Source organism: Spea bombifrons, chromosome 2 (assembly GCF_027358695.1).
Source record: "Spea bombifrons isolate aSpeBom1 chromosome 2, aSpeBom1.2.pri, whole genome shotgun sequence".
Lineage (NCBI taxonomy): Eukaryota > Metazoa > Chordata > Amphibia > Anura > Pelobatidae > Spea > Spea bombifrons.
Genome location: NC_071088.1, coordinates 22,650,123 through 22,676,095, shown reverse-complemented (window position 1 = coordinate 22,676,095; position 25,973 = coordinate 22,650,123). Strand labels below are relative to the sequence as shown.

The window sequence follows — 25,973 nt, the reverse complement described above, 5'->3', positions numbered from 1 at the left end:
AACCATAAGTTTAAAGCACATATTTAAACAATTAATGTATTTAGGATTATATAATAGACATTATGTTGTAGATTATTAATATAGCTTTGTAGCATACATATCAGGGAGTATGTGACATGTGGATCTTATTGCCATAACTCTAAAGGCATTATTCCACCCCTTTTAACGCTTACTTGCACTTTGCTTTCATGGATGACTAAGTTTTTTTTGTAAATTTTGCTTGTAACTGTAGGTTTATTAAAAAAAAAAATCTCCACCAGCTATGAAAAAAAGAGAGAATGGAGCCAGTCCCTGGTGTCCCTCCAATACCTCTCCATGGTCTATTGTGCTGCGTTATTGACCGGCCATACTGGGATAACGTCATAAACCAGTGTTCCCAGTCAGTAACGCAATATTCTGCCGAGTTGCCAGCAAAGAACTGATGACTTGCTAAAATAACAAAACATGACTCACAAAATACATATTCTTTCTCAATATAAAGAAAACCTTTTTATTATGCAAATGCTAACATTTCTTCCACCGACCGCATACAAACAGCATGGGTGTTAATATGGCTGTTAAAACACGTCAGTTACTGGTTCATGCAATAATATTGCCAGTAACACAGGACCTTTCGCTGCCAAAGAAGGCAATAAGGTACTGCAGTGAAATATACTGCACAATGTATTACTCTATTGCTTTCTATCGAAGAAACAGAACAGCCGTCGCATCCGATTGTGCTACCTGTGTTTGTTGCTATCAGATATTGTAAAATGTATTATGGCAGTTGTGCCGTTTGACCTTGCTGGTTATGAACGTGGCGCGATACATTAATTTAGCATTTTCCCAGATTAATACAAAGCAGAGTTACGGTACAACCAAGTAACAGTGAAAGATACACACAATTTCACGTGTACAAGTTGGATTTAGAAGAATTTTATTTTTTTAAGAAGTACCAATAAACACTGTATGTAGTACGAACAGGCACAACAAAATCCCTACTCAGAAGAGCTTACAATCTTTTATTGCACCTCAGGCACTGAGAGACAATATGTTACCCAAGATTACATAGTGCTGGCGCTTGGGCTTTGACACCGGACGTTACTTTGTCACTTCTCTGTTAGACATGAAGAACTGAAGGTTTGTTTCCTATTGCTTTTTGTGCTGTATGTCCCCTTCATGCCTAAAACTTATCTGAAGATGCCTGCTGTCATGTGACATCTTCTCTCCATCCATGATGTCAGGAAAACAGGCGTAACTCCTTGTCATACCCGGTCTCTTTTCCTTTTGTTACTATTTCCAAACTGCAATGTGACAGTTGTTAAAAAATCAAGGATGTTGATGTTATCTCTGTGTGTGTATATATATATATAAATATATATATGTAACCTCATTTTAGGACAGGAGTGTTTAAAATCTAAATTTTTTTTTTGGTCAGCTGTGAAGACTACTCTTTTAAACGCGATGGCGCTTAAGTCAGCAGAGTATTATCTGTATTGCCTGGAGCGGATTGGGCTTCCAAACCAATTGCACGTGAACTACTCACAGTACAGATATGCAGCATATCATGAAGAACAGGTGGCCATTACTCCAAAATGAAGTCATATCACCTTTGGGGAAATTGGAAATCTAAAGGTGTGACTTCAGATTTACTTTAGGTCCTAAGGCCTGATAAGCAGGTGTGGGTTTTTTTTATTATTATTATTATTACTTTGGTAAGAAATCCCCCCAAATCCCATAGAGTCTTTGCAAGTGACATGTGCAGCCTCTAGTTTTACTACATGAAATCGGTAGAATAACATAGAAGTTGACTGCATAGTAGGAAGCTTACCTGCTATACAAATGGTGGGTGTAATGCAGAGGGACACATGCATGCCCCGCGTTTCAGAACCACATTTGCCCCGTCGCATTACATTAGTAATTAAATAGAGTATGGCTATATGGTATATAATTCTGATTAAATAAAGCCCTCCCTATAAAAAAACAAGCCCCAGATGACACTGGCAGCAGTGCTTGCCGGCAGACCCTAAGCTGCTAACCCTGTTTAAAAACGGTACATTAAAACATCTCTAGGGTGGCTTGGAGTGAGGTAAGAGTTAATAATCCCTAAGTATACTTAATGTGCAGAGACAGCAGAAACTGTTTGTAGTAAAAATAATGCCTACAGAAATCTACAAACTGAAAAGGAGCCGAGGAAATGAATCAGAATGAATAATTTGTAAGCAGAAAAGACAAACGGCGAACACCAAGGCACAGAATGAGAACAGACTGGCCGTGTGAGCAAGGAGCTCAGACACTGAAGATAGATAACCAAGTCACTTCTACCGCCACCCAAACACGGATTCAAAGAAAAAAGAAAATCAGATACATTTCCATATAAAATACACAAACATATCATGCACGGAACATAATATAGCATACTGATATTTATCAAAAAGGTGAACAGACGCAGGTATTGCTTAGAATGTCACATCAACCACTTGCCTGTAGACACTATGGCACAGCAAATATACTTGCAACACACTGGGTTTTGCGTACTTTTTAATCTATAGGATGCTTGCGGTATCCCTTTTGTCATCTTTGTTGAGATTTGGTGGCGAAGCGTTTTATGACATCACCTGGCACAGCGTCACGTTCACACAGGTGTTTGAAGTAGCCCTTAACTCAAAGTCATTGAAAGGGCTTGTGGAATCTACTGCCATGTTTGGTGCTTACACGTCAAAAGCGGCCCTTTCTTACCAGAAGAAGCCGAGACAGGAAAGAGTGCCGTGCCGTGACGTGTGTTATTGTGAAAATTAATATTCCTGCTACTTCTTTGCTGAGCACCCATAAAGGAAATAATGAATCCAGACAGCGCTGAGTTTGTAATCTCCAGCTTTGACACGTGTTAATACTTGACATCATAGCCCCAAGAGTTACTGCTGCGCACTTCTTCAGAGAAGAATGCTCCATGTCAAGAATAACCCTTCAATAACGGGGTTGGTATCAATATGATAACAGTGTGATTCCTGAAAATAATAACATTGATTTAAGCTTATTCTCCATGAGAAATGGTAACCGACAGGTTCCTGGGAAAGGATTATTTGAGGATTTCTCTGTGAAGAAGATCCTGCTTCCAAATTGTCCTTAATAGCATAGTGGAGAATGAGAGACATTGTTAGAGAAAGCACCGGGAGGAATCTGGTGCTTGGGTGGGAACGCAGAGGAGTCGGACAGTTGTTCTGAAGTGGTATCGCTGGAGTGACATCTTCCCATCGAGAAAATGGGAAGAAACATACTGGAGAGAAAGGCCGAGCCTTCGCTGCCTGACATTATTTACACAAAGGCTTCGTGATCAGGAGTGCCGTTGATTTTCAAGTATAACTTTGAATCTTCGATCTTCTGTTTTTGTTGCTTCTTCAGGTTTCGCTTAAAGAAAATGAGGTAGAGAGGAAGGCAGAATCCCAGCATGCTCATTCCCAATAAACCTACGTTGACCTGTCACAAGAAAAGAAAACGGAATATTAGATTATCAAAAATATTAACGGTACCAGAAAGTGGCTTATAATTATAATGTGAGATAGCTTTAATTATGTATTAATTTTTTATTAGTAGGCCACACAGAACACAATGTTTATACGTATATATGAGGACAATGATTTAAATGTTATTTGTACCCAGAGTGGATCGCCATCTAAAGGTCCCATCATAGCCAGAAAGAGAGGCTGCTGGAGCAGTGCAAAGAGCGCGCTAACCAGAGACTGCAACCCGGTCAAACTGCCGAAATGCGATGAAGGATATCTGAAAAAACACAGAAGTCAGCTGTCAGAATAAAAACTCTCCAAGTGAATTGTGTGTCAGTTAACCAAAAGGCAGAATAAATCATCCTTAGGCCGGATAGACGTTACACCCTGACCTTCCAATGGACACGTTATAAAAATGAATGTGTGGCCTATACCGGAAGTTTGCTAAACGCACTGCATTTCCCGATACATTCACGTGTTAAGATTGTGGGCTCTGAAGGATGGGGTAACTCACTCCTGGGCCAACAAACGTTAAACAGACTGGTTCTAAAACGGTTAAATCGGACGCCCTGTTCACTTACACAGCAGCATAGAGTCCTCCCACGGCAGAGTGAATGAATCCTCTGACTATCGTGTGCAAAATAAACGAAAGGATCTGAAAAACATGGGAAATTCTAGCATTACGTCATTTTAACGAAACAACACAAAAAAACCCACAAATTTTTAATCAACAGCAGGGAGAACTAACCAAAGAGTTAGTAAGATTCTTGGTTGCTAAGGTGATTGCACCACATTTAGCGCCTACTAGCAGACTCAAGGTTTATACAAATTCCCCAATGTGACTAGTGCATAGTAGAAGATACAGATAACCCGAGGCAGCCGTCACAAAGACATCCATAAGTAACACACAGTATGTGAGACATTCACACACACCTGTAGGGGTAGGTTGGGAATGAGACAGGTGACTCCAAACCCCACCATCAGGAAATTGGTAAACGCAAAGGCCCGAGTGGCATTTGTGATCTTCTGAATCTGACGATCCCGTTTTTTCTTTTTCTTGCCATTTCTGGAAGAGAATATGGATTTTGTAAAAGAGATAATATATGAAAACAAAGAAGCCAGGGGGCATAATATAGATCAGCAGAAAGTTTTTTGACACAAAGTGAATTAACATATTCTATAGAAATGTGAGCATTTTGTAAAAAACAACATCATCCTATCAAACACGGTATATGATAGAGTGAATGAGAAAATCATTTACAGAACGCTAACTGAATAATGCTTTTGGCACAAGCGTGTAGGGTAGGTGTGATATTAAACTCTGTCTAGTCCACGGTCTATACAGTTGCATATATTATTATAATTCTAATAACCAGCTGACCGTAAAATTACAGAACTGAGTCCTTGGTTCAGTGGCATCAATAAGTCAGATCTATACATTTATTTTAACACATGAACCAACAAAGAAATATTTGCTTTATGTATTAACGGCTATCAGCACTGGAGAAACCTTTGCGCTGCTGATAAGAATATGGATTTTATATTTTATTTATTTTTACATAAAAATACATTATAAACTACATGTCTCATTTGTTGGATTGATTATATTTTTAAACACAAATATCTAAGAGGACAGCATTATCCTTTTTTGAGTAATAAGGTTAATAAGGTCTTTGTGTCTAGGAGATATGTTGGAAAAGGTCTGCTTTAAAGAATTGAAGGCGGTTCTTACTGCTCATTGCTCTTGTCCTCCTCATCGTCGTTTCCGTCGTCACATTCCTTCAGCTTCCAATCCATTATATATCCAATGACCGGGGCTGTGAGCAGGCAGAGCAGCTGTAACACCCCAAAAATGGATGTATACAGGCTGACTGTGAAGAGAAACAGACATACGGTTAGCGTTCCCTCGACCATCTTCGTTAACACCAGCCTACGAACATGTGAAATATTTTATTCTCCATCATTCGTATTGATATACACCTCCCTTGCACTAACAGGGAAGATGTTACACAGTTACGGGCAGCCTTTCTGGGATTCTTCGTGGAATTCTAAGAGTGTTTGGGAAAAGAAACTGTCCGCTGATCATTGTTTTTGCCCCCTCACACCAGGGGCTTTATACACCATGCAAGACTCAACGCACGCCATCCATCCGCACGCAGTGGGACCAACGGAAAAGGCAGAAAAGCCCCGGATTGATGTATCTGGTTTATGGGTCTACTCTGTAAACTGTGACGTGTTTAACCCCTACATGTACGGGCTCAAAATGCATTGTTTTCCTTAAGGGGTTAATCATTGCAGGATTGCCAATCCATTTTATTATGTGGGTTAAAACATCCTTTCCCAAATATGATGAGAAATGCTGTCTGAGAAATAGTTGGCGATGGCTTTTAATGTAAGGTTTCTCCAAGCTTACCCGTGTGCATCACTAAACGTGTGGAAAGCATGAAGCCAGCATGTGACAGCGAGGAAGCAATAGAAAAAGAGAGAGCCATTAGCACGGACTGCAGAACCCACCAAACCCATCTGGGGAATTCACATGATGACTGTACAGCGGGTGACTAAACATGGTCCGTGCAAACTGGATCCATCTCCCCGCAGAAAGCAAAACCCAAGCAGAATACAAAAGTGTTTTATTTTGCTTCTCCAATGCATTTGTGTCAACCACGAGGAAGTGAATGTACGACAATCCGATATCAGCATATTACCAGAGTGACGAGCAGAAATATTCTGATTAACTGTTGGATCTTTGCTGAAGGCTCCAGTCACTACTTCCCATCAGACATAATTTAGTTTTTATTTCCCTAACTGCTCGGGGCACATACTTATATATATATTATATTTATATATATATTATATATATATATATATATATATATATATATATATATCTTAAGTTAAAATAGAACATGAATGTATTATACCGGGATGACTGCTAAAGCCTCCCTGTGTATCAGGTAAAGCTGTACCCGCCATGGTACGTCAATTCAGAGAATGACAACAACCTACACACCCAGTGAAGCATGTAATATAGGAGTGCTCAGTGCTAGCCCCATATACATCCATTGCAGTTATATGATAATCTAGAAGCCCCCCTCCCCCAACCCGGGTTTCATGCAAGCTTTTTAACACTTGGCGACTTAGTAAATAGCACCTGATTTCTGGCCGTCATCATGAGCCAAATAAAGCAGGAGCAATGTTGCTGCCTCGTTTTCTAGCTTAAGTGACGCGTGACCGAGGTATTCCACAAATGTCCCCGTAAAACTGTAAAGCTGCAGCTACCATTCATAGACCGCGTGGCATATTATATGTAGTCATTAAAACAATCATTGGGCAACGTGCTTTTTATTTAAAGCCCTAGTAGGCATGTCAGTAGTTGAAAAACAGGATCATGATGGCAAAGTACTAGTTACGGTATTTACTGCAGGTATGTACAGGAATGTGTGCACATAGTGCATAGAATCGGGTTAAACATTATTGGAGTGACGTGCTCATCAGGAATATTCTCCGTGTGACCAAGGGGTAACCAGCCCTCTATGTTATTTCATAATGGCACAACTGCTGATATTCTTTTATAAGGTCTGGTTTACGGCCTTGGACCTTTCGATTGCGTGCTGTATAAATATTTTGTTATTTATTACATTCGTGAGCACATTTATTTGAGTAAAGCTTCGTGTCTCCCTGTTTATCTGTGAACAATGTCTTTCAGCTTTGAGATGATGACTGCTGATAGAGCAGGTTCAGACTGGATCAGCCACATTGAACTTCTGCCACAAACTATTTTGCAACTCAAGATGATCATAACTGATGTAAATAGCACGTGAATTGTTCACTGTGAGTCACTAAAAATATTTTTGTACACCAGGGGGCGCTGCAGAGCCATTAACGCTATACTGTGGCTACTACAGGTCTGCATTAGTGAAAGTAGTTAATACCGTATTTAACGGATAGATGGACAAGGAATAAGAGATCTATATATATTTGCAGTGAACAAAACTCACAATAACAGCTAAAGGCATCATGCACCTATAGTCTTTACACTTAAAACGAATGCTCTGTGATGCAATGCTTTATATAATAAATTAGCTGTACTTAGAGCACAAGTGGATTAAGAACAATTATAGCCACACTTGGGTAGCCCTTTCTATACACACCACTGGCAGGCAGGCTTAACTCTCCCCAGGGGTTAATACCATTGCCGATACAATGCATTCATTTTTGTCATTACAATGGCCATACAGGCAATGGCCCATGGGACTTTTATTCTGGATATCCAATGGCCATCTGATGTAAGCATCTCCAAAGCAGATGTTAGATCACAACATAAAGTGTCACTGCCATTGTGCTGTTTTTGTATTTAAATGTATGAATAATAATAATAATAAAAAATACCCATTGATTTGGGATTGCTTTGGTGAGGTATTTTGACCAATAGCAACCACGGTCTGCGTAGGCAGTGAAGCATCCGCATTCTATTTCATAAAGATGCCTCATCCAAGAGTTTGGCTTGTAAGTAGAACACTTTCACGAAACTTTGCCACAGGACGTGACTTACCAGTTTCCAAATCTCCATCCACAAGGTGCTCTAGGATGTTATTCATGGCTCCCATATAGAAGATGAGACGGAGCTGGGTGACACACATAGTGATGAGGCTCAGCAGAAGAATGGGACTGAACACGCTTTTCATAAAGGATGGAGTTGCTGCAGAGAGAACATCAGCGCAGCATTAACAGAGTTCTTTTTTTATGAGATTAGTCTGGAAATACCACATCGCAAAGACCTTGAAATATATATTTACAATGTTTGTTTTAATTAATTATATGATGGAAATGCGGATACTTTAAAGTTTGCGGATAAGTTCAAAATGGAATCAGCATTCTAGCGTAAATTTCAAAACCAATATACACACACACACAACTGTCTATCAACTTATGCATTTGGTTAATAATTTACAAAGTCTAAAAGAGTATATGACCTTGGTGCTTTAATATACGTTATGGTCCCTTCCATGCCATTCTGGTAACCTTTCTGATATAGTGGGATTTAAACATGCATGTGAAGCCAAATAAACAGTTTTTAAAGTAGGTACAAAAAAAAAAGAAAACGTTCTTCTAACATAAGCTGTCAAATTTGGTGTTTCTATGATAGGCTAATGGCAGTGGGCCTGCTGGGTGGATACAAAGTTGTAAAAATAAAAGCAGGTTGCCTTTCACAATTTCCCCATAAACCTAGAATTACTCAAGCAGGCAGACATGGATGTACCTGCGTTGTCTGCCTGGCATTTCACCTCCAGATCTACGGTGGAGAGACATAGCTTGTTCCCCTCCTGAAGGGCTGCCAGTTCTTTGGGATTTTTCATGGAGCCTCCTACACTGAGTCGTCGGCCCACCGTTGTTACTTGCTTGTAGAACTGCTTTCCTGTGATTTTGTGGTCAAAGCCCAGCCAGCTGAACTTAATCTTCACTCTAGAGGCAAGAATAAATACATTAGTTATTCCCAAACACCATCTAGTTAGAGCAAGCGGGTAGAGGAGCCACGTGAAGAACTTACGTATAATCCATGTCCTCTGGGCCGGGGAACGGTTCTAGCGGCCAGTTGAAGAAGCAGTTGAAAAAGACAAGTATGGCGCAAGCAGCCCAGACTATTAAAATAGTTATAAAGCTCACATGTAGATCGTAAATAACCTAAAAATTGAATCAGATGAGCAATAGTTAACAAAGCTGATTACAGACTGTAATATATATATATATATATATATATATATATATATATATATATATATAGTTATATATGCAATGCTTATACTTTCAGACATTTAATTAATTAAGATTATATAGCCTTCCAAAGTCAAACATATGTGCATTGCGTGCAGCACTGGAAATAAAAACATTCAGCTAATGGACAAGCCATGTTTAATATGTATCCTAATAGCCCAAGTCTTAAGGTTCATAGGCATTATATAAGTTATTTATATCAAATTAAATTGCAGATCCAATTTCAGGAGCTGTAAATAGACCATGTAAAGCATTTATAAATGGATATAGCCATTCACTTTAAACCTCTTCTATTATAGTGGGTACTTTGTGGAATTAACGTTTAAAGAGGTAAAAGCAAACGACTCCTGGGCACGGGAACAATAGGTGATTGATAGTAGGGCATTTATTTTAATGTTTAGTCATAAGTCAAACAGAAGTGTGAGCAGGTCTTACAATCTCCCTCTCTGGTCAATATTTGCTGTCTGCATATCCCCTGCCTCCCCTAGCTATTGAAATGAAAATAATGTGTGCTAGAATGAGAAATGCTGATTTGGGGTTCATTCTTCCTTCACAGTCTGTGTGGGGAGTGAAGCTTCCACATTCTGTATGATATACCGGGTCACCCACAGCTTTTTACCTGTTTTATGTCTGCACACACATAGCGAGTATAGTCTAGGACAGGGTATTAAGTAAACTGGAGTTATTGTTGTCCGAATGTTTTGTGTCCAAAGGGATCACAAATGGATTGATTTAATCCTCCCCTGCCTTTCCTGCCATTTTAAAATAACAACCAGGAAGCGCAAATCTCTAACCAGATCGGACTGGTTTCTGAAACTGATATTTTCATAGCAGCCGTATAAGAGAACAGCCTCTCGGAGGAATGCCAACAGCCTTCAAATCCTTCGTACAGGAGCATCTACTGGTTTAAAGAACAGACCCTCACCTTGATGAAGGGGAAAGTGACCGCCGAGGAGGCATAGGAGCCGATCATCAGTGCAATAAACGTTGAGCGCAGGTCGCCAAACATGTTGGGCAGCTAGGAGAGAAGAGATGAAAACAGTTCCGTTATGAAATATGGACTTTTATCTCATCTTTTCACAATGGCTGAAATACACAGGAAATTAAAAGATGTTATCCATCGCCATTACTTATACCGGGCAGTCTGTCATGACTGAGGTTTATTGTCCTCCAACTTGCGCAACCCGCACTACCAATCCAAACAAGAATCATTCCTGCCAATATGTCCTTTTCGACGTGCCCGGCTACATTCATTTATACATTAATCGTTCCTTTAATTAGAAATGCCAAGTTGAGTCAAAACAGTACAACACAATTAACAAGAAGCCAACGATGGGTTCTGTGCCATGTTTGCTTGGCATACATTTTTTATTATTATTATTCATTTTTTTAGTTACCAAGACGCTGCCTGTAACTTTAAATCGGCAGCACTGGGTTTCTGGGTATTATTCACCATCTCCCCATGCATTTCTCCCATGAGAATGGGGATTAGGCCGGCTATCCTTCACACCTTCAGAGGTGCCAAGTAATCAAGGAGAAGGACATAAAAGCCCCGCAAGTAATTCACAGAGAAATACCCCACATGCCAAAGGAGTCTGGGGGTAAAAGTATGACGTGAGAGCTCCCTGAAAATGGTTACAATAACAAATGATAATCTTATTCTTTCTAATAATCCCACATTCTGCACATGGTTCCTTTTATTCTTGCCTGGCTTCGCATGTGCAGCGAACACTCTGTTCCGGAGACATTAAACATTAATATATTAGTCAGAGAGCACGGCACCGTGTTGTAAACGGCTATGACACATTCTCATTTAGAAAGCCCAGATTATCGGAATCATTAGCATTTTATTTTGAAATGGAATTTATAACTCCCGAGCCTGCAGATAAGAAGCGTAATCGTTTTATTTCCTTGCGGGGCACGCACATATATGTTGGCGGGAGCCGCTGATTTTCTAATGACCCGTGTTAGTAAACGCCGCAGACGGTCATTGCAGCGGCACAAACAAAAAGGTCAATTCCTTCTAAAGAGCAGATGGCCGGAGAGACTTGGAAACCTGAACGTTGATCTGAGCTTCACAAAAGGTGTGTCTGCTGTATTCATTCTGTGACGATACGGAGACTTTCAGGGCCATTATGTACCAGGTCAGCCAACAATGTCACCCACACGGAGAGCCGATAAACATCCCACATGATCCCTATGGTGCAGACAGACACAAGCCTGCGTTTCAGTCTTGTCTGGATACCTTCCAAAATCTGGGCGCACTGTTTAGTAAGCAGAGCCCTGAGTGTCCTCTCCTTACAGCCAGCAGAGCTGCAATGTTTACAATGTGCCGTTCTAGAACAGAAGCGGGTGAGGCTACGGAGAAACTGAAGTGTTTGTGTAACGTGTGCTCTGTAGTTTATTTAAACTCTGGCACATTCAGACCCTAAGGGGATCCCGTTTTCCCAGAAAACCGGGTGCTGGACAGGATCCCGTGACAGACAGATGTTGCTGAACTAAGGAGGAATGTAAAAAGGATCCCAGCGTGTGACGTGACGCTGTGCCAAGCGGACAGCTGAGATCCGACGTAGACATCAGAAAACTGCCCAGTATGGGGGTATTTAAGGACATCAGTTAGAACCCCTCTTATTCAGTTCATGTTATAGGGGCTACTTCCTCTTGTTTCTAATCCCATCAATTTCCAGAGGAAAAGGGGTTAATCTGCGACATTAAGCAGCAGAAAAGAAAATCGTGGATTGGTACCTGTTCCAAAGGTTGTAAACACGAAAACAATCATCTTGTGCTTTAATCCCGTTAAACGGGCTAATCTACATTCAGTATTCTTTAAATGTTGTTTATCAGGCAATCGCCTGTTTGGTGCCGCATTGTTGTAACTGTAGATTTTTTTGGGAAGGTTAGCCAACAAACTGACCCCCCTGAGCCATTTATCAGCCCTCCCTGACCTGCGCCTGGTACCAAATCCCCGTTCACACGACACGTTCTCTGCGCCACCCTTACATATCTCTGTGATAACAAACAATACCTTCCGACAGAGCTCCTAAAACGGAGATCACCCTTCCCCCACCCCAAAGATTACCCAACCCATTCCCGTACACAATGATAAATATCCACAGGTAGGATCAGCGAGTGACGGTGAATATATAGAATATAATATATATATTATATGAATTTAATAGGCCTCGCTTACTAGGATAAAACAACGAAGCATATTTTATGATAGGAAACTCAGGGGTAAGCCTTTAAATAAATCATTAAATATTTTCTCACATTTATATCTAGATAAATATCATTCCAGACATTGATGTTCATCCAAAAGAAAATTCCCACTATTCAATAAGTGAATAGAAAGCACGAGTATTCTCACTCCGGCGTCATCTCAAACTGATCTGGCCGTTAAAAAGTGAATGGGGGAGACTTGCTCTGGATTGTGTAGAACAGCTTTTGGTTCACAATGCGCTATAAGATGCTCATGCCACGTATCAAATGATTTGTTGCGTTTTTGCACCAAAATAAAAAGACAAAATTAGCAGCCACTCGGTAAGCTGTAGCCCTGCATCTGCAACATGCGCAGCTTTAGAGACCCGTTATTCCGTTTCTATGTTTCATGACGCTGCTACAGTTTCTGCTCTCAAACTTTAACTAAATCATCTGCATAGTTCTCATTCTCTATTATATATATTTGGGACAAAATGAAAGATGCACCCAACATGTGTTTTGCGTGGAAGCTGGAGAACAAGACATCAATACAGTTTGCAGGGCTGCAGGTGGACGCCAGGGGAGAGCCACTTATCGCACATGTCACTGTATGGGAGTAACTTTCCTAACGTTATCACGCGCGGGTCCTGGGCTCTCGTTATTATGAGCATGCAAAAAAAAAAAAGAGTATATATAGATAACAATACACAACGTTAACAAAACAAAAAGCGCACGTCATGTATCCTCCCCCAACAGTATAATCATTCGTACAAACTTAACAGGGAGTGAGGGGCTCGTCTACTTACACAAAATGTTATTTTATGTTTGGTCCAAGGGTTTAATGACTTTAAAAATTGATTCAAAAATGATAATAGTTTAGAGTCTGCTTTTTATGTCACATGACAATTAAGTGTTCCCGGCCAAAAATGGACAATGGAGCAACATTTCAATTGATTAAATAATTATGATCTGGGAAGGGTTTGGGCCAATCAACAGAACTAGGCATGATATATCTAATCCATCATTTAGTTACAGAAGTGTTAAAATTCAACTTTCATACTTTTAAACAAGATGCCATATGATGAGCTCTTGAGGCTCTGCTATATTATTCCACCCCTGTAGCCCATATTGCTGAACTGTATATGATACTCTTAATACCGAGCTGCACAAATTTCATATTGTAATTGTGAGGTGTGTTAAATAGTGCTACAGCCAAACAAAACTCAGTCGGATGATTCCATCCGTCTCTATGGAATCAGGGCGAGTGTCACCTAAATAAATGTGTTCTTGCAGAAACAAATTGCTGGGCTCACAAAAGCAAACAAATCATTCACATGAGGAGATCCAATTAGTGCAACGACAGTGAAGCTACATTATGGCGTGTGGGTTTAATCCTCACCTAACTATCTCTGAGCAACGGCAAGCGGTTCCACGGCCCTGGCTCCATCTAGCATTTCAAGGCAACGGGCTTTGTGAGTTCACTTGTCTAGGTGCATCTGGCCAGTGTGAGCAGATCACGCATTGGTTTTCCTTGGATCAATGGATGGGTGGATGGATGGATGGGATAGATGGATGGGTGGATGGATGGGTGGATAGATGGATGGATGGGTGGATAGATGGATGGATGGGTGGATAGATGGATGGATGGGTGGATGGATGGATGGGATAGATGGATGGGTGGATAGATGGATGGATGGGTGGATAGATGGATGGATGGGTGGATAGATGGATGGGTGGGTGGATAGATGGATGGGTGGATAGATGGATGAATGGATAGATGGATGGGTGGATAGATGGATGGGTGGACGGATGGGTGGGTGGATAGATGGATGGGTGGGTGGATAGACGGATGGGTGGATAGATGGATGGGTGTCTGTGCAATTCACAGATTAGTGCGATGTATTTAACACCTTGTCACAAACATCAGCATTACAGCACTTTACAGACCTGCATTGCTAAAGACATACTGTAATAGAAGCAAGTAGGCAGAGAAGCTTCATACTTACGGTCAATGAAGTGAAGGTCATACACATTCCTCCAAAGCCATTGAGACACAGGGCAACGAATATCAGCACAGACAAAGCTGCCATCATAAGGGAGAAAAGACAAGAAGTTCAAGATTGCTGCACTCAGAACCAAGACAACTCACTGGTGCAAAAAAAAATGGGAATGCAGGAGATTTCTTAAAGCTCTTGTTGCTGATTTAGTTTTGCATTAAACAGGGCCTGACGGAAAGGTTCATTGGAGTCTACCCTTCATAATGCATATTGATAACGGGGTGTTGGAATGAGCCAAGTGGATAGGTCCCCCCAATACCCATATAGCAGAGAGGGGTTTTACTCACAGTTGGGGTTACTTGCTCCATATGCAATCAGTAGGCAGGAAACTCCAAAGCTGGCACTGAAATAAAAAATAGATCACCTGATAAACAAACAAGCAACAGAACAGGAGCCCGAAACGTCTGACGAGAGATGCACGTACCTTCCGCTTAGCCTGAGCTTGCGAGGACCGTACTTGTCCATGATAATTCCCAGAGGTAAGGAGATGGCGCTGAGGAGGAAGGAGCCCACGGTAAAGGCCAAATTCAACATCTCGTCTTGCTCTTTACACACCAGCCAGCCATTTATCTCTATGATCTGCTCCTTGACTGTCTCATTTCCAAACACGCTGCTGCTGTTAGTGATGTTTGCAGAGGTAACATTGTCTACAAAAAACAAAAAAAACGGTAGATTAGGCAGGTGATACTGGACTGCTACATACAGTATCTGCTCCGTACTGGCTTTTTTATTAATTTATTTATTTTAACCCCAAATTTCCTCTCGTTAATGCATATTTGAGTTGTACGGACTCCATGAACTCTTTAGTTATTGGGGTTCGGAAATGTCCAATGTGGATTTAACATGAAGACAGGACAGGAAAACCAAAACACAAGACGTCTGGATCCCACTAGGTAATACTCACCTGGAGTCTTGTACCAGTCTAAGCCAGTATGGGCATATGGGCAGATTAAGAAAAGATAGGTGATAATACATATTTGTGGTGAGAAACATATTTTTTCACCCCGGAGGCTTGGTACCTGCGGGCGGATTACTAGCTAGATTAACATAAAGCACATAAACGATTTCAAAATCTTACAACTGAACATATTATAATCTTGTGTTTCTACTACAGTTCCTTTCTAAGCAAGTCATGGAATATTATGGGGGTTTCTTTCTGTAAATCCCAACGGGATGTCCTGTTTACACTTTGTACAGCACTACACAATATGGTGGTGCTGTATCCATCTATAAATAATGGTTAAGCACAATATAGTGCATACATTTTTGGCTATTAGCCAAAAATTTTTTTTACATACGGCAGCGTAATCTGCGCTCTCTTCTACCCTCCCCCCCTGCTTTTTCTCTCCTTTTTTTACCATTTTCTCATATGATCTTGGGACTTTGGCAGAGGGAGGATATGGTAACAGGAAACAGATGTGGGTGAAAGGTCATGGAGATAAACATGATGAGGGAGAGGCACTGACTCTGTGGACAATGCAGTTTAATGGCATTGGGCTTCCCAGTCAAGTTGCTATGGATGGGCTGGGTATTCGTGCGGCAGGCAACGTGAACAAGACGTTAACTAATCTGTAAACAAGTTTGTTTTAGCTTGGTGATAGAACAGCCTGTCTGTGTAAAGGTCTCCCCGGTGTTCTCAAGCTATTTTAAAGTATCCTGGCTCCATTCCCAAAATAGAAGTGTCCCTGTTTGTCTTACAGATTCTATGAATTGACCTCGAAAAAAAATAAACTTTACAGGAACGAGTTAGAACAGCTCACTGCGCAGATACTGTTAAAAATGGCGTGTTTTCTGCTTCCTTCACAAAATTCACAGGTAACAAGCCAAGTGTGTGTTTGTCATACCTTCAGGTCTAAGTACACAATTACAAGCAAAATGATTTGAAGGAGTTTATATCCAGCAGTCAGCGGATTGCTGGACATCATTACAGTTATTAGGAGAGTAGACTTCCAAACACAAAACCAAAGATTGTCCCTGGTTCTCATACGGCGTGCGCTGAGGTGATGATGGAAAGAATGAAAAACAAAAAGGAACGGGAAGCAACATAGGAAGCAAGATCGCAAGCAATAGCCCTGCCTTGTAGCTGAAATCCATTGTATCTTGAGTCAGCAGCAGTAGTACACCTGATCATGTATAACGCATATAGTTTGTTTTCTATAGAAACCATAAAAGCGAGAACACAACAATATAATTGGTAACTTATTGTTGAATAGATACATTGGTCCCATTTCAAATTAACACACAGAGAACCACAAAGTAGAAGAATTCATTTTTTCTCCACTTTAAATCTTGTTTATTTGTGATCTGACCATGCCGCGGGCCAACGGCTGGAGATTCCAGTATATTTATTTAGTTTGTCAAGGGACGGGCTTGTAGTAGGAAGCAGCCTGCCGTGCAGGAGACCGTAATGGACTGCCAATGAGTCAAAAAGCACACCATTAAGCAAATTTCAGCGCTTGGGACAGGCACCGAGCCAATTCCCACCAGCGTGATCAGGTATGATCAGTGATGATTGCTCCAGGTTCTCTTCTGAGAATACATTAACATTAAGTTTCATGAAAAGGTATACAACCTTTGCTATTTGTAATTCTAAAAGTAGAATTTTAGCATAAAAGGGCAGATTTCTCCAGCCACCCCCTCACGTGCATAAAAAAAAAACCCTTATAGCGCCCCCTACCACCTCAGCATTCCAGCATCTGCCTCACTAGGGTTAGCATTCAGTAAATCGGTATTTCATGCGGAACGTGGCAACAGGAACGCAGAAGAAAGGGATGTGCCAGTTTGTTGTGAATAATTTCACCTGGACTCCCCCCTCCCCCATGCAGTTTTGGGTCATTACCCTTGTATTATTTAGGAGTAAAGGCTATATGCTGTTCTATATTGTACTACCTTTAGATTTATCTTGCATGCTTGGGAGCAAATTCCAGGAACGTAGCATACCTTGAAACGGCCTTAACCCCTGACTATGCTGAATATTTGTCCGATGCATTGTGTGTTAAATCCAATGGGATAAAAAAGCACAGTCAAGTGACATAGTATTCAAAGTAGCATTATTTTAGTCTTATAAAACTCATTCTTTGTATAGCCATTTTATTATTAAAATCTCAATATTACAATTAGTTTTCAGTGCTGCAAGAAATGCGTTTGGAAGGAAGGGACAAATGTGGCCAATGTTTTAAGATTTATGAATTTAATTAACATTTCTGTAAAACAAAGTTATCCAAAGGGATCCAAACCCCCTATAAGACCAAGGACTGATAGGGAGTTTGGAAAAATGGGCAGACTAGATGGGCCAAAGGGTTGTTATCTGCCGTCAAGTTCTACATTACTATGTAACTATGTGATAAATATAAACCGTTGGAACACGTTAAGGTGCACTGGACATACCAGCTGTCTGAAAACACTCATCCTCTCGAGATTCCGAGTACAAGAAAACAGAGGTTTTGTCTACCCTGTTCCATGAACAAGGCCGTGTGAATGACATGTAAGCACTTGTAAACCTCGTTTCTACAGACCCGTCCTATAGGGGAGAAAAGTACACAAAACTCAAAGAATGACAGACACCAGAATAAAAGGTTCATTTCCAGCAGGTTTGGCTTATAAAAGGCCTGCCTGAAAGATCTCCGGCTGCTTTTGGGAAGCACCAACCTATTCTTCTCCATTGTAAGCAAAACTATTTACTATCTAACATTATGTGGTACATTTCCTTTGCTGGAGTAATTAAGCTTTAAAGGCTAGTTACAGGGTATTCATTTTTACTAAGATAATGTCAGGTGCCATGTTTTTAGTACCATACGTTGCCAATAGGTTTACACAGGTGGAACAGACTAATGGCAAGTATGTAGCATTGCAAGAAGTCCACATAACTGGACACTCCAGCTCATATGTTGGGTTGTGTATAAGAGTATCTGTGTTACAACGTATATTCTACACAAACTAGAACACTGCGTTTAGGAGGTATTTCAACAACCAAAAGTACTTGGAGCTTAAAGTTTGCTTCCTCTCTGTGTTTAGATGAACTGCCCTTCCAGGGATATTTATGCCTTGGCCAGTGAAATCCATGTAACTTCTGTTAATCAGAAATAGTCTCTTAGTTGGTTAAAAGCTCCTGAGTACCAACATCAGAAAAAGGGAGAATCTGACATGTTTAGCAGCATCTTCCTCCCACAATGTGCCAAATCTCTACAAAACCCACATAATATAACGTGTGCGTGGAGAGATTCATCTCCATATCATTTTAATATATATTCATTAGTAGGGCTGCATGGCATATAGACCCTTTAATATAAGGGATTCTTAAGGATTCTGCCTTACGGATATGTGGATCATGAGCGTTAAAAGGGCTCTCGATTCAAAGACACCTCCTTATGTGGCAGATGTGCTATTATCATATATAAAATATCTATATATAGTGCCAACAAATGATGCAGCACTTCTTACATACATACAAAACTAGATTAAACCGATGCGTTAAGAGGGCCTTGCTCACAAGCTTAAAATCTACACTTGTATGGCAAATACAATGTACTTGATATATATATGATTAGTGCAAAGACATCAGATGATGGGGTGATAGTCATCCCTGCTGTATGAAATATTGAGTAGTTAGACAATATGTGAAGTCTGTGGGTAAGCTGATGGGGAGTAGAAAAAAAATCCATTTGAATCATACATTGACTCAGATTTGCTCTTCAAAGCAGAATGCCCAAGCAAATAGGCTTCCATTTCTGGTGTATTATTGCGCACGTTTGTGTGTTCCCATCGTATGATCTCTCATTGTGCGCTCGATACAGATGGCGCCATATAGCTAAATGTGGCATGAAAATTAAGGCATTCTATTATTCATTAATAGCATCATCCTGAGCGGATTCACTTAGCCATACACATATAAGCTTGATTTAGACTGGGCTGGCTGCCCTTTGGTATCCGGAGTCCAAAGGCGCGCTCAGCAGTTCTGGAAGCCGCACGGACAGACAGCTGAGATTTACTTAACAGTCCAAAGGGCAGCTCCTGGAGTGCTGAGATGCCGTTTCTGGAGAGATGAAAGATAGCAGGCATACATGCAGATGTGATCAGAGTCCTTCTTTCATATCTCATATTTTATGCTACATCTACTCTATTTCTTGCCTGTGCCAGCAGCTTTTAGAACAAATTACGGTTGAGGCGTTTCCAGAATTAGTTACCAGATTGCTCAACTAAGAAAAAAAATCTGCCCTCTGCCCTGTGGTAAAGTCAAATTAAATAACCAGGGTGTGGGGAGAACGTGGCAACAAGCTTTTTTATATTTTTATATATATATATATATATATATATATATATATATATATATATATATATATATATATATAATGATTAAAAAGGTCTTGGTTTGGAGAATTTCAATAATTATGACCAGTTACTAAAATGATGGAGAGGGAATAGTTTTGGTAACTAAAACGCTAACTCACCTGTGGTAAAGTAGCCAACAGAAAGCTCACCAGCTGCTAGGGACTACAACTCCCTTGACGCGCATAGGAACTGTTACAGGCATCACGGCAGTTATTGATTGTTATACGTAGCACCATCATATTCTGCAGCGCTGTACAATGGGTGCCTGTTGGCTGGCACTGCTTTCAGGTAGAGGTTTCAATGTAATACTAGTGACCTAGTTAGTGTAGGGTTCTCTGTACAGTAGCGTTCCTAGCCATCTTCATATCTGGCCATGACCTTAACCAATTCGACTACCTGCCTCAAAGCAGAACCAGACAGCGAGGGGATTCCAAGAAAGCGTCTGAACATTTTCCTGACCTGGAGCAGCACGGGGGGAATGGATGACCACACGTTGTGCTTGTTTCATACCAGTTCATGTACAATAAGTAACTCATTCACGAGGCACCAGTCTCCTGACAGAATCTATTAGCAGCAGTTGCCTGCAGGAGGCATTTAATTACCCATTCCACCTTGAACCTTCAGAGTGTTGGGCAGCGAATCTACCTTAATTTCCTCTCCATTTTACTATGAATTAAACGATGATGCCATTTACAACACAGAAAATATGAAACCGGTTGTATGTTGGCTTAAAACAATAGAATCTAAAACGTTTATGGAATTTCATGTAGTGGCGCTCAACTGGTTCTTCATCTGAGAAACATCAGGTTTTATGCAACTATTTGAACAAAGGGGAGGATGTGCATTTCTCTGGGAATTAAAGGGTTAAAGAAGGGGTGTCACACATTTTATAAAGTGAGTACCCTTCGGCATAAATATCTGAGTCAAATGTCTGAGATGATATTTGCTGCCTACAAGGCACACGCGAAGAAACTTGTCATTTAGTCATCAGTTCCCGGTCGCTTGGCAGCGGTCCTTCCGGTTATTAGGAAGTTGTCACCAAATCCAATGTCTGACCAACTATGGAGAGGAACAGTGTTTCTTTTTGTACGTCTGGAGGAGACAGATATGTCCTTGTCTTTAGACCAATGATTAAACCGTAATGCTCATCTATATGGAAACATTACTGGTCGTTCTTTGGACATTATACAATTGCAGCACAAACTTGCAGATCCTGTTTTGGGTGAAGCACCAACACATTGTTAACGCTACACCAGTTTAAAAAAAGGTTGTGCTTTGGAGGCTTACAAGAAAAGTCATGATTGGTTTCAGATTTATTTTATTATTTAAAAACAGAGCATGCTCAAAAAAACCATACGGCAGGCAACCAGCAAAGTAAAATATGTTTGGATAAGGTGGATAAGGCATCAAAAATAGACATATCTTGAGTCATCATTTACAGACCAGATTATGTTTCAAATGGCTGATGCCCCAACCCTTCTTCCCTGACCCGATACGAAAGTACCAGACCAGAGGTGATAGCATTCGACGAGTGGTTTACAGGAGGACAATGTTGAGTGTGTGTGCGTGCATGTGTGCGTGCATATGGGCGTGTGTGTGGGGGGGTTAATTCAGAACAACTATAGTCATTTCATTTTTGGGGAAAGCTGAAAAACTGAATACATAAGCATACATAACGATGAATTATACTTTCCTGTTACAAAAACAAATGCGTACTGCCCACCACTGTGGCAATAAAGTGTTTTATGAGACATTACAATCGTTAACTGAAATAATTTAGCCTTTATTATAGTATTATAAAAACTGTTGCATCTTATGTCACTTATTCCGTGTAGAACAAAAAAAAACCTTAAGATTTCATTGAAGCCAATAGAACTTCAGTTGTATTCAAAGGATCCCCCCCCCCCAAGGACAATGGGTTGTCCTTAACCCCATAAAAAACAATGCATTGTGAGCCCGTACATGTACGGGCTTTGTCATGAAGGGGTTAAAGTGTTACGAAGTGCATATGATAGAGAATATCATAAAGATAAGCTTGTTTAAGGTAGCCTGGCTCTCACCTGGGTAGTGGCACAAGTAGGAGTAGAACCCTTCAGACTTCAGCATGATAAGGAGGGAGCCCCAGCCCAAAAGCACTGCCGAAAAAAAAAGGTTCTCAACCACAGCTGTACATGCCATCCACCAGCGGCGCCGATGCGCCGTGGCCAAAGTAGGGGCCATTGTTTCTTCTCGTTTCTTTTTTCAAATGTCAACCTGGAAACAGAAATGGAAAAGATAAAAGTGTATATAAGGTTAAAAACAGAACTATACAAACGTCTATACAAAAAACTTTAACCAAGCTTGCTACAATTTAGGGGGGGGATGAAAAAAAATTGGGGAAATTGATGCGTAAAGGAATTTAAAGGGATGCTCCAGGCATCATATGCACCTTAATATAATAGAGTGTCCCCTTTAAATTATACTCGTTATGGCCCTTACATTAGAATCTACCCTATGCATTTGTCACATTTCCTGTCCACTAGGTGCCTGGCGTACGTTCATATGAACCAATAAGCCATGCAGCATACTCACTGGGAGACAACTTTTGTCGCAGGGGGTCTACAGTTACCCCCACCTGTGAGCGTGCCCTGAAAAAAAGTGGTTCATACTCATTTCACCTGGGATGCTTTGTTGTCAGTGATTGGCGCTTTCAAAATTGGACAGCAGATGGGCTATTGGGCTGCGGCATCTACTATGGGTAAGTACTCTACCGGCAAGACATTAATGCATATTAAAGTGATTACAAAAATACATTAATATGCATTATTTATTGCTATGACATAATAACTACACATTTATAAAAATAGCATTTAAATTATGCATATTAATCGCAGCAGCAGTGCATCAACAGTGGAGGGGTTAAATATAGTGAAGTAAAGTCAATGGGTTCATCTTTCTTATCAACTGTAAGTCTTTGAGAGGGGCAAAGATCTAACAGCATAATTCTTGAGCAAAGACTCTGGATGGTGAGAATTGAAAACTGGCTAACAGATAATAGAGCATAGATAAGACTAACCACATTAGCTTTAGCCCAATTGCTTCCCGTTCTGAGCCGTCTTTATTGCTAAACAAACATTATAAAAATAAGAAGAGAGGCTCTTCAGCTCCACAACATTATCATTAACACCTGGAGAGCAGCCTTGTGAAGATGCTACATGACGCTTCTGAGGTCTACATCTACATGGGAGGCTTTTAGTGGCAAACAATGGGGCCGATACTTTTAGATATTGGGACAGCTGCTTTCAGACCTACAAAATTCAACCAACATGGGCCATCCTGAACTGGATTACAGACAAAGGACTAACACTATTAGTTATCAGGGACAGTTGCTTTCATACATATAAAACCCAGTTTTGGTTCTCAAAGCCAATATTCCAAAGGCTTAATTTGAAGTAGAAGAAGAAAAAAGAGGGCCTGAAATACCATAAAATGACTTGAATAGTGTGATCTGACTAGCATTAGGACTCAACAGGTCACAGTGCCATGGACTAGATGACTTGGCTAATGTGGCAGCTTCCTGGCCCATTAGATGATGTCACATGGTCAGGGTGCGTTGGACAGGAAGGTGTTGGCTGCAACAGGAAGTATAGATGCTGCCAGTTAGCACAGTAAAATACTATATATGGTCAAGACTACATTTCTGTCAAAGTGATGGAAAATTGGACTCGCAACAGGGTACTAATCTGACAGAATTGGTTGGTTAGAGATACATATTCCCACCGCCTAGACCTGTGGGATCTGAAAGTGTGGTGCGGCCGACCCATAAAATTAAGACCTCCGACTGCCAGACAGTATTGCAACACGGCTGCACGTGTGTCAGTTATGCCAACAAGTATGTCTACCGGTGTTTCATGCGCAGCAAAGTAAATGTCATGTTCTTAGGGCCAGGTGAGTCAGCCGACTGGACCAGGGGGTACCAGCAGCCTCCTCAGATAATACCCCCAATGTGTAGAAGTTGGTGTGGGTCCTGACAGGGGTAAAACAGAAGCCTCCATAACACTCAGGCGACATGGACAAAAGACCTATGCCTGTGTGGGCATTCTAAATTCTTATAGGGAGACTATAGTTCTTATGTGTTATTATACTTTATTTATAAAGCGCCTAGAGATTCCGCAGAGCTGTACAAAGATGAAAATTGTTACAGATAATGACAAGTACAATACAGCAATTGACAAAGAGATACAAGAGAAATGAAGGGCCCTGTTCCCGCAGGAGCTTACAATCTAGATGTATCTTTATAGTGAACATTGTTTCCACACTCAGCACTCCTAACACTCTGCAGCAGGCAGCTCTATTAAAGAATTCCTATCAGACTGCAGAACAATCGATTGATAAAGCGGCTTTATTGTGATAATGATTTTTCTCCATTTTGTCAACTGATTGCTGTGTGAGTTAGAAACCAAATCACTCCCCAGCCTCCCGCCTCAGTCCCCGAGAAATGAGAAACAGACAAATACGCGCGCTCCGGTGACAGTGGCACCGCCCCGCGAGGCATGATTGGTCCTAGGCTCTCCATGATCGTCTCTGCTATTGGCCCGTTGTCAGAGCAATGCACGAGCTGGAAGCAGGTGTCATACTAGCCGGTTTGAACCAGCCGGCGCGAGGCTGCGAGACCCTGCAGCTGATGCACGTAAATCCCGAAGTGGCACGAGCCCCACGGTCGCGCTGCTACGCGGGCGGCGGAGGGAGGTGAAGTAATGTGGGTGTTGTCAAAGACCAGAGTAGGGTGCTCGTTCATACAGGGCAACAAACAGTAAGGCGGGAGGTAGAGGGGGCAGTGAGGAAGTGTAAGGGACGGTCACTAGATGCGGTAAAGAATTGGTGCAAATGAAGTTAAGGGGCAATAAATGGGAGTCAGCTGAAGAGACGGCAGTGCGCGGGTAACGGACGCTTCATATAAACCCGCTAAGGCGTAAGGTACAGGCTGTCATGCAGTGACCACACAGTAAGGGCTGTGGGATGCTGGACAGGTAGCGGCCGGAGGAAGCAGGAGGGGGGGGGTAGAACTGCGTTAAATACATAGTAGGGGGTGGGGTGACACAGGCGAAGCGGTGCTGCGGGTTGGAGGGGATGGAGCAGGTGTAGGGTGAGAGACAAAAATCGGCATCAATTGACAGGGTAACAGCGCAATACAGCGCAGCCTCTGCAGTAACCAGATACCGGGTAATTATGTCATTAGCCGCTGCGGCCAGCTAGTGTAGTTACCAGGGGATGCGGCAATCCATTCAGAGGATACCCGCAACAGCGCAACTGCAGTAACTCAGCTGATAAACAACAGCGCATTGGGACATACCGGTACAATCCGGTATCAGAAGCTCTGCAACTACACCCGAATCAATGAACCGGCACTAGATAGCGCACGAGAATCACCGTATACCAGGCATTTCTAGTAAAACTATCACATACAGAACACTGACGGTGTCAGAAGAATAAAGTACATCGCGATAAACTGAACGCTGACAGTGTCACAAGAATCTGGTACATCGCGATAAACAGAACACTGCCGGTGTCATAAACATGTAATAAATGATGGCACACCGGACACTGCAAGTGATAATATTTACAGCGGCTTAGTACCCGGTTAATTGAATAATCCGGGCACTCTCGCCATCCCCCTAATACCCCATTTATAAGTATATCCGAGATGTACATTCAGAGCCTAACCTATTCACGAAGTATATCTGATCCACTCCAGTGCCCGTTGTATCAACCCGTATAAACCGGTACCGCGCACACAAAGATAGAGCAACATCTTAAACCGGACCCTCCAATCATAATAAGGATAACGTCGTCCAGCTATTGACGGTCCCATATTCACTTACATAAACGACCCCCGAGCCCAGTACCCGTCACTTAGTTATCACTTCACCCGTTGATCTATCCTACTTACTGGATTTACAGGTAGTTCCTTGATGACACCTTCTGCAGTCCGGCTGTTTGATGATACCAGGTCCGGTTTCTGATGATGGGTCGGTCAGGGTCCCGGTTTGGCCGTTTGATCTCAATTTTCCTTTGACCCGGAGCTGTCCAGGTGACGCAGCCTCTCCTCTTACTCGGGCCCGACCGACTTGTTTTCTCCTTTCTTTATTCAGGTCCT

The 25,973-nt window shown here is 41.4% G+C and overlaps 1 protein-coding gene across 1 annotated transcript; it reads right to left on the bottom strand.

Annotated features, from left to right (window-relative positions):
- Positions 1-899: 899 nt before the first annotated feature.
- Positions 900-25,973, bottom strand: SLC43A2 (solute carrier family 43 member 2). Its single transcript, XM_053457120.1, has 14 exons — positions 25,767-25,973; positions 21,898-22,090; positions 14,934-15,156; positions 14,797-14,852; positions 14,459-14,535; positions 10,180-10,272; positions 9,031-9,164; positions 8,743-8,945; positions 8,035-8,181; positions 5,215-5,353; positions 4,416-4,548; positions 4,064-4,137; positions 3,636-3,759; positions 900-3,456 (listed from the first exon to the last, which is right to left on the bottom strand). Exons 2-14 carry the CDS (start codon positions 22,055-22,057, stop codon positions 3,295-3,297), a joined length of 1,725 nt encoding a protein of 574 aa, XP_053313095.1. The 5' UTR covers positions 22,058-22,090; positions 25,767-25,973; the 3' UTR covers positions 900-3,294.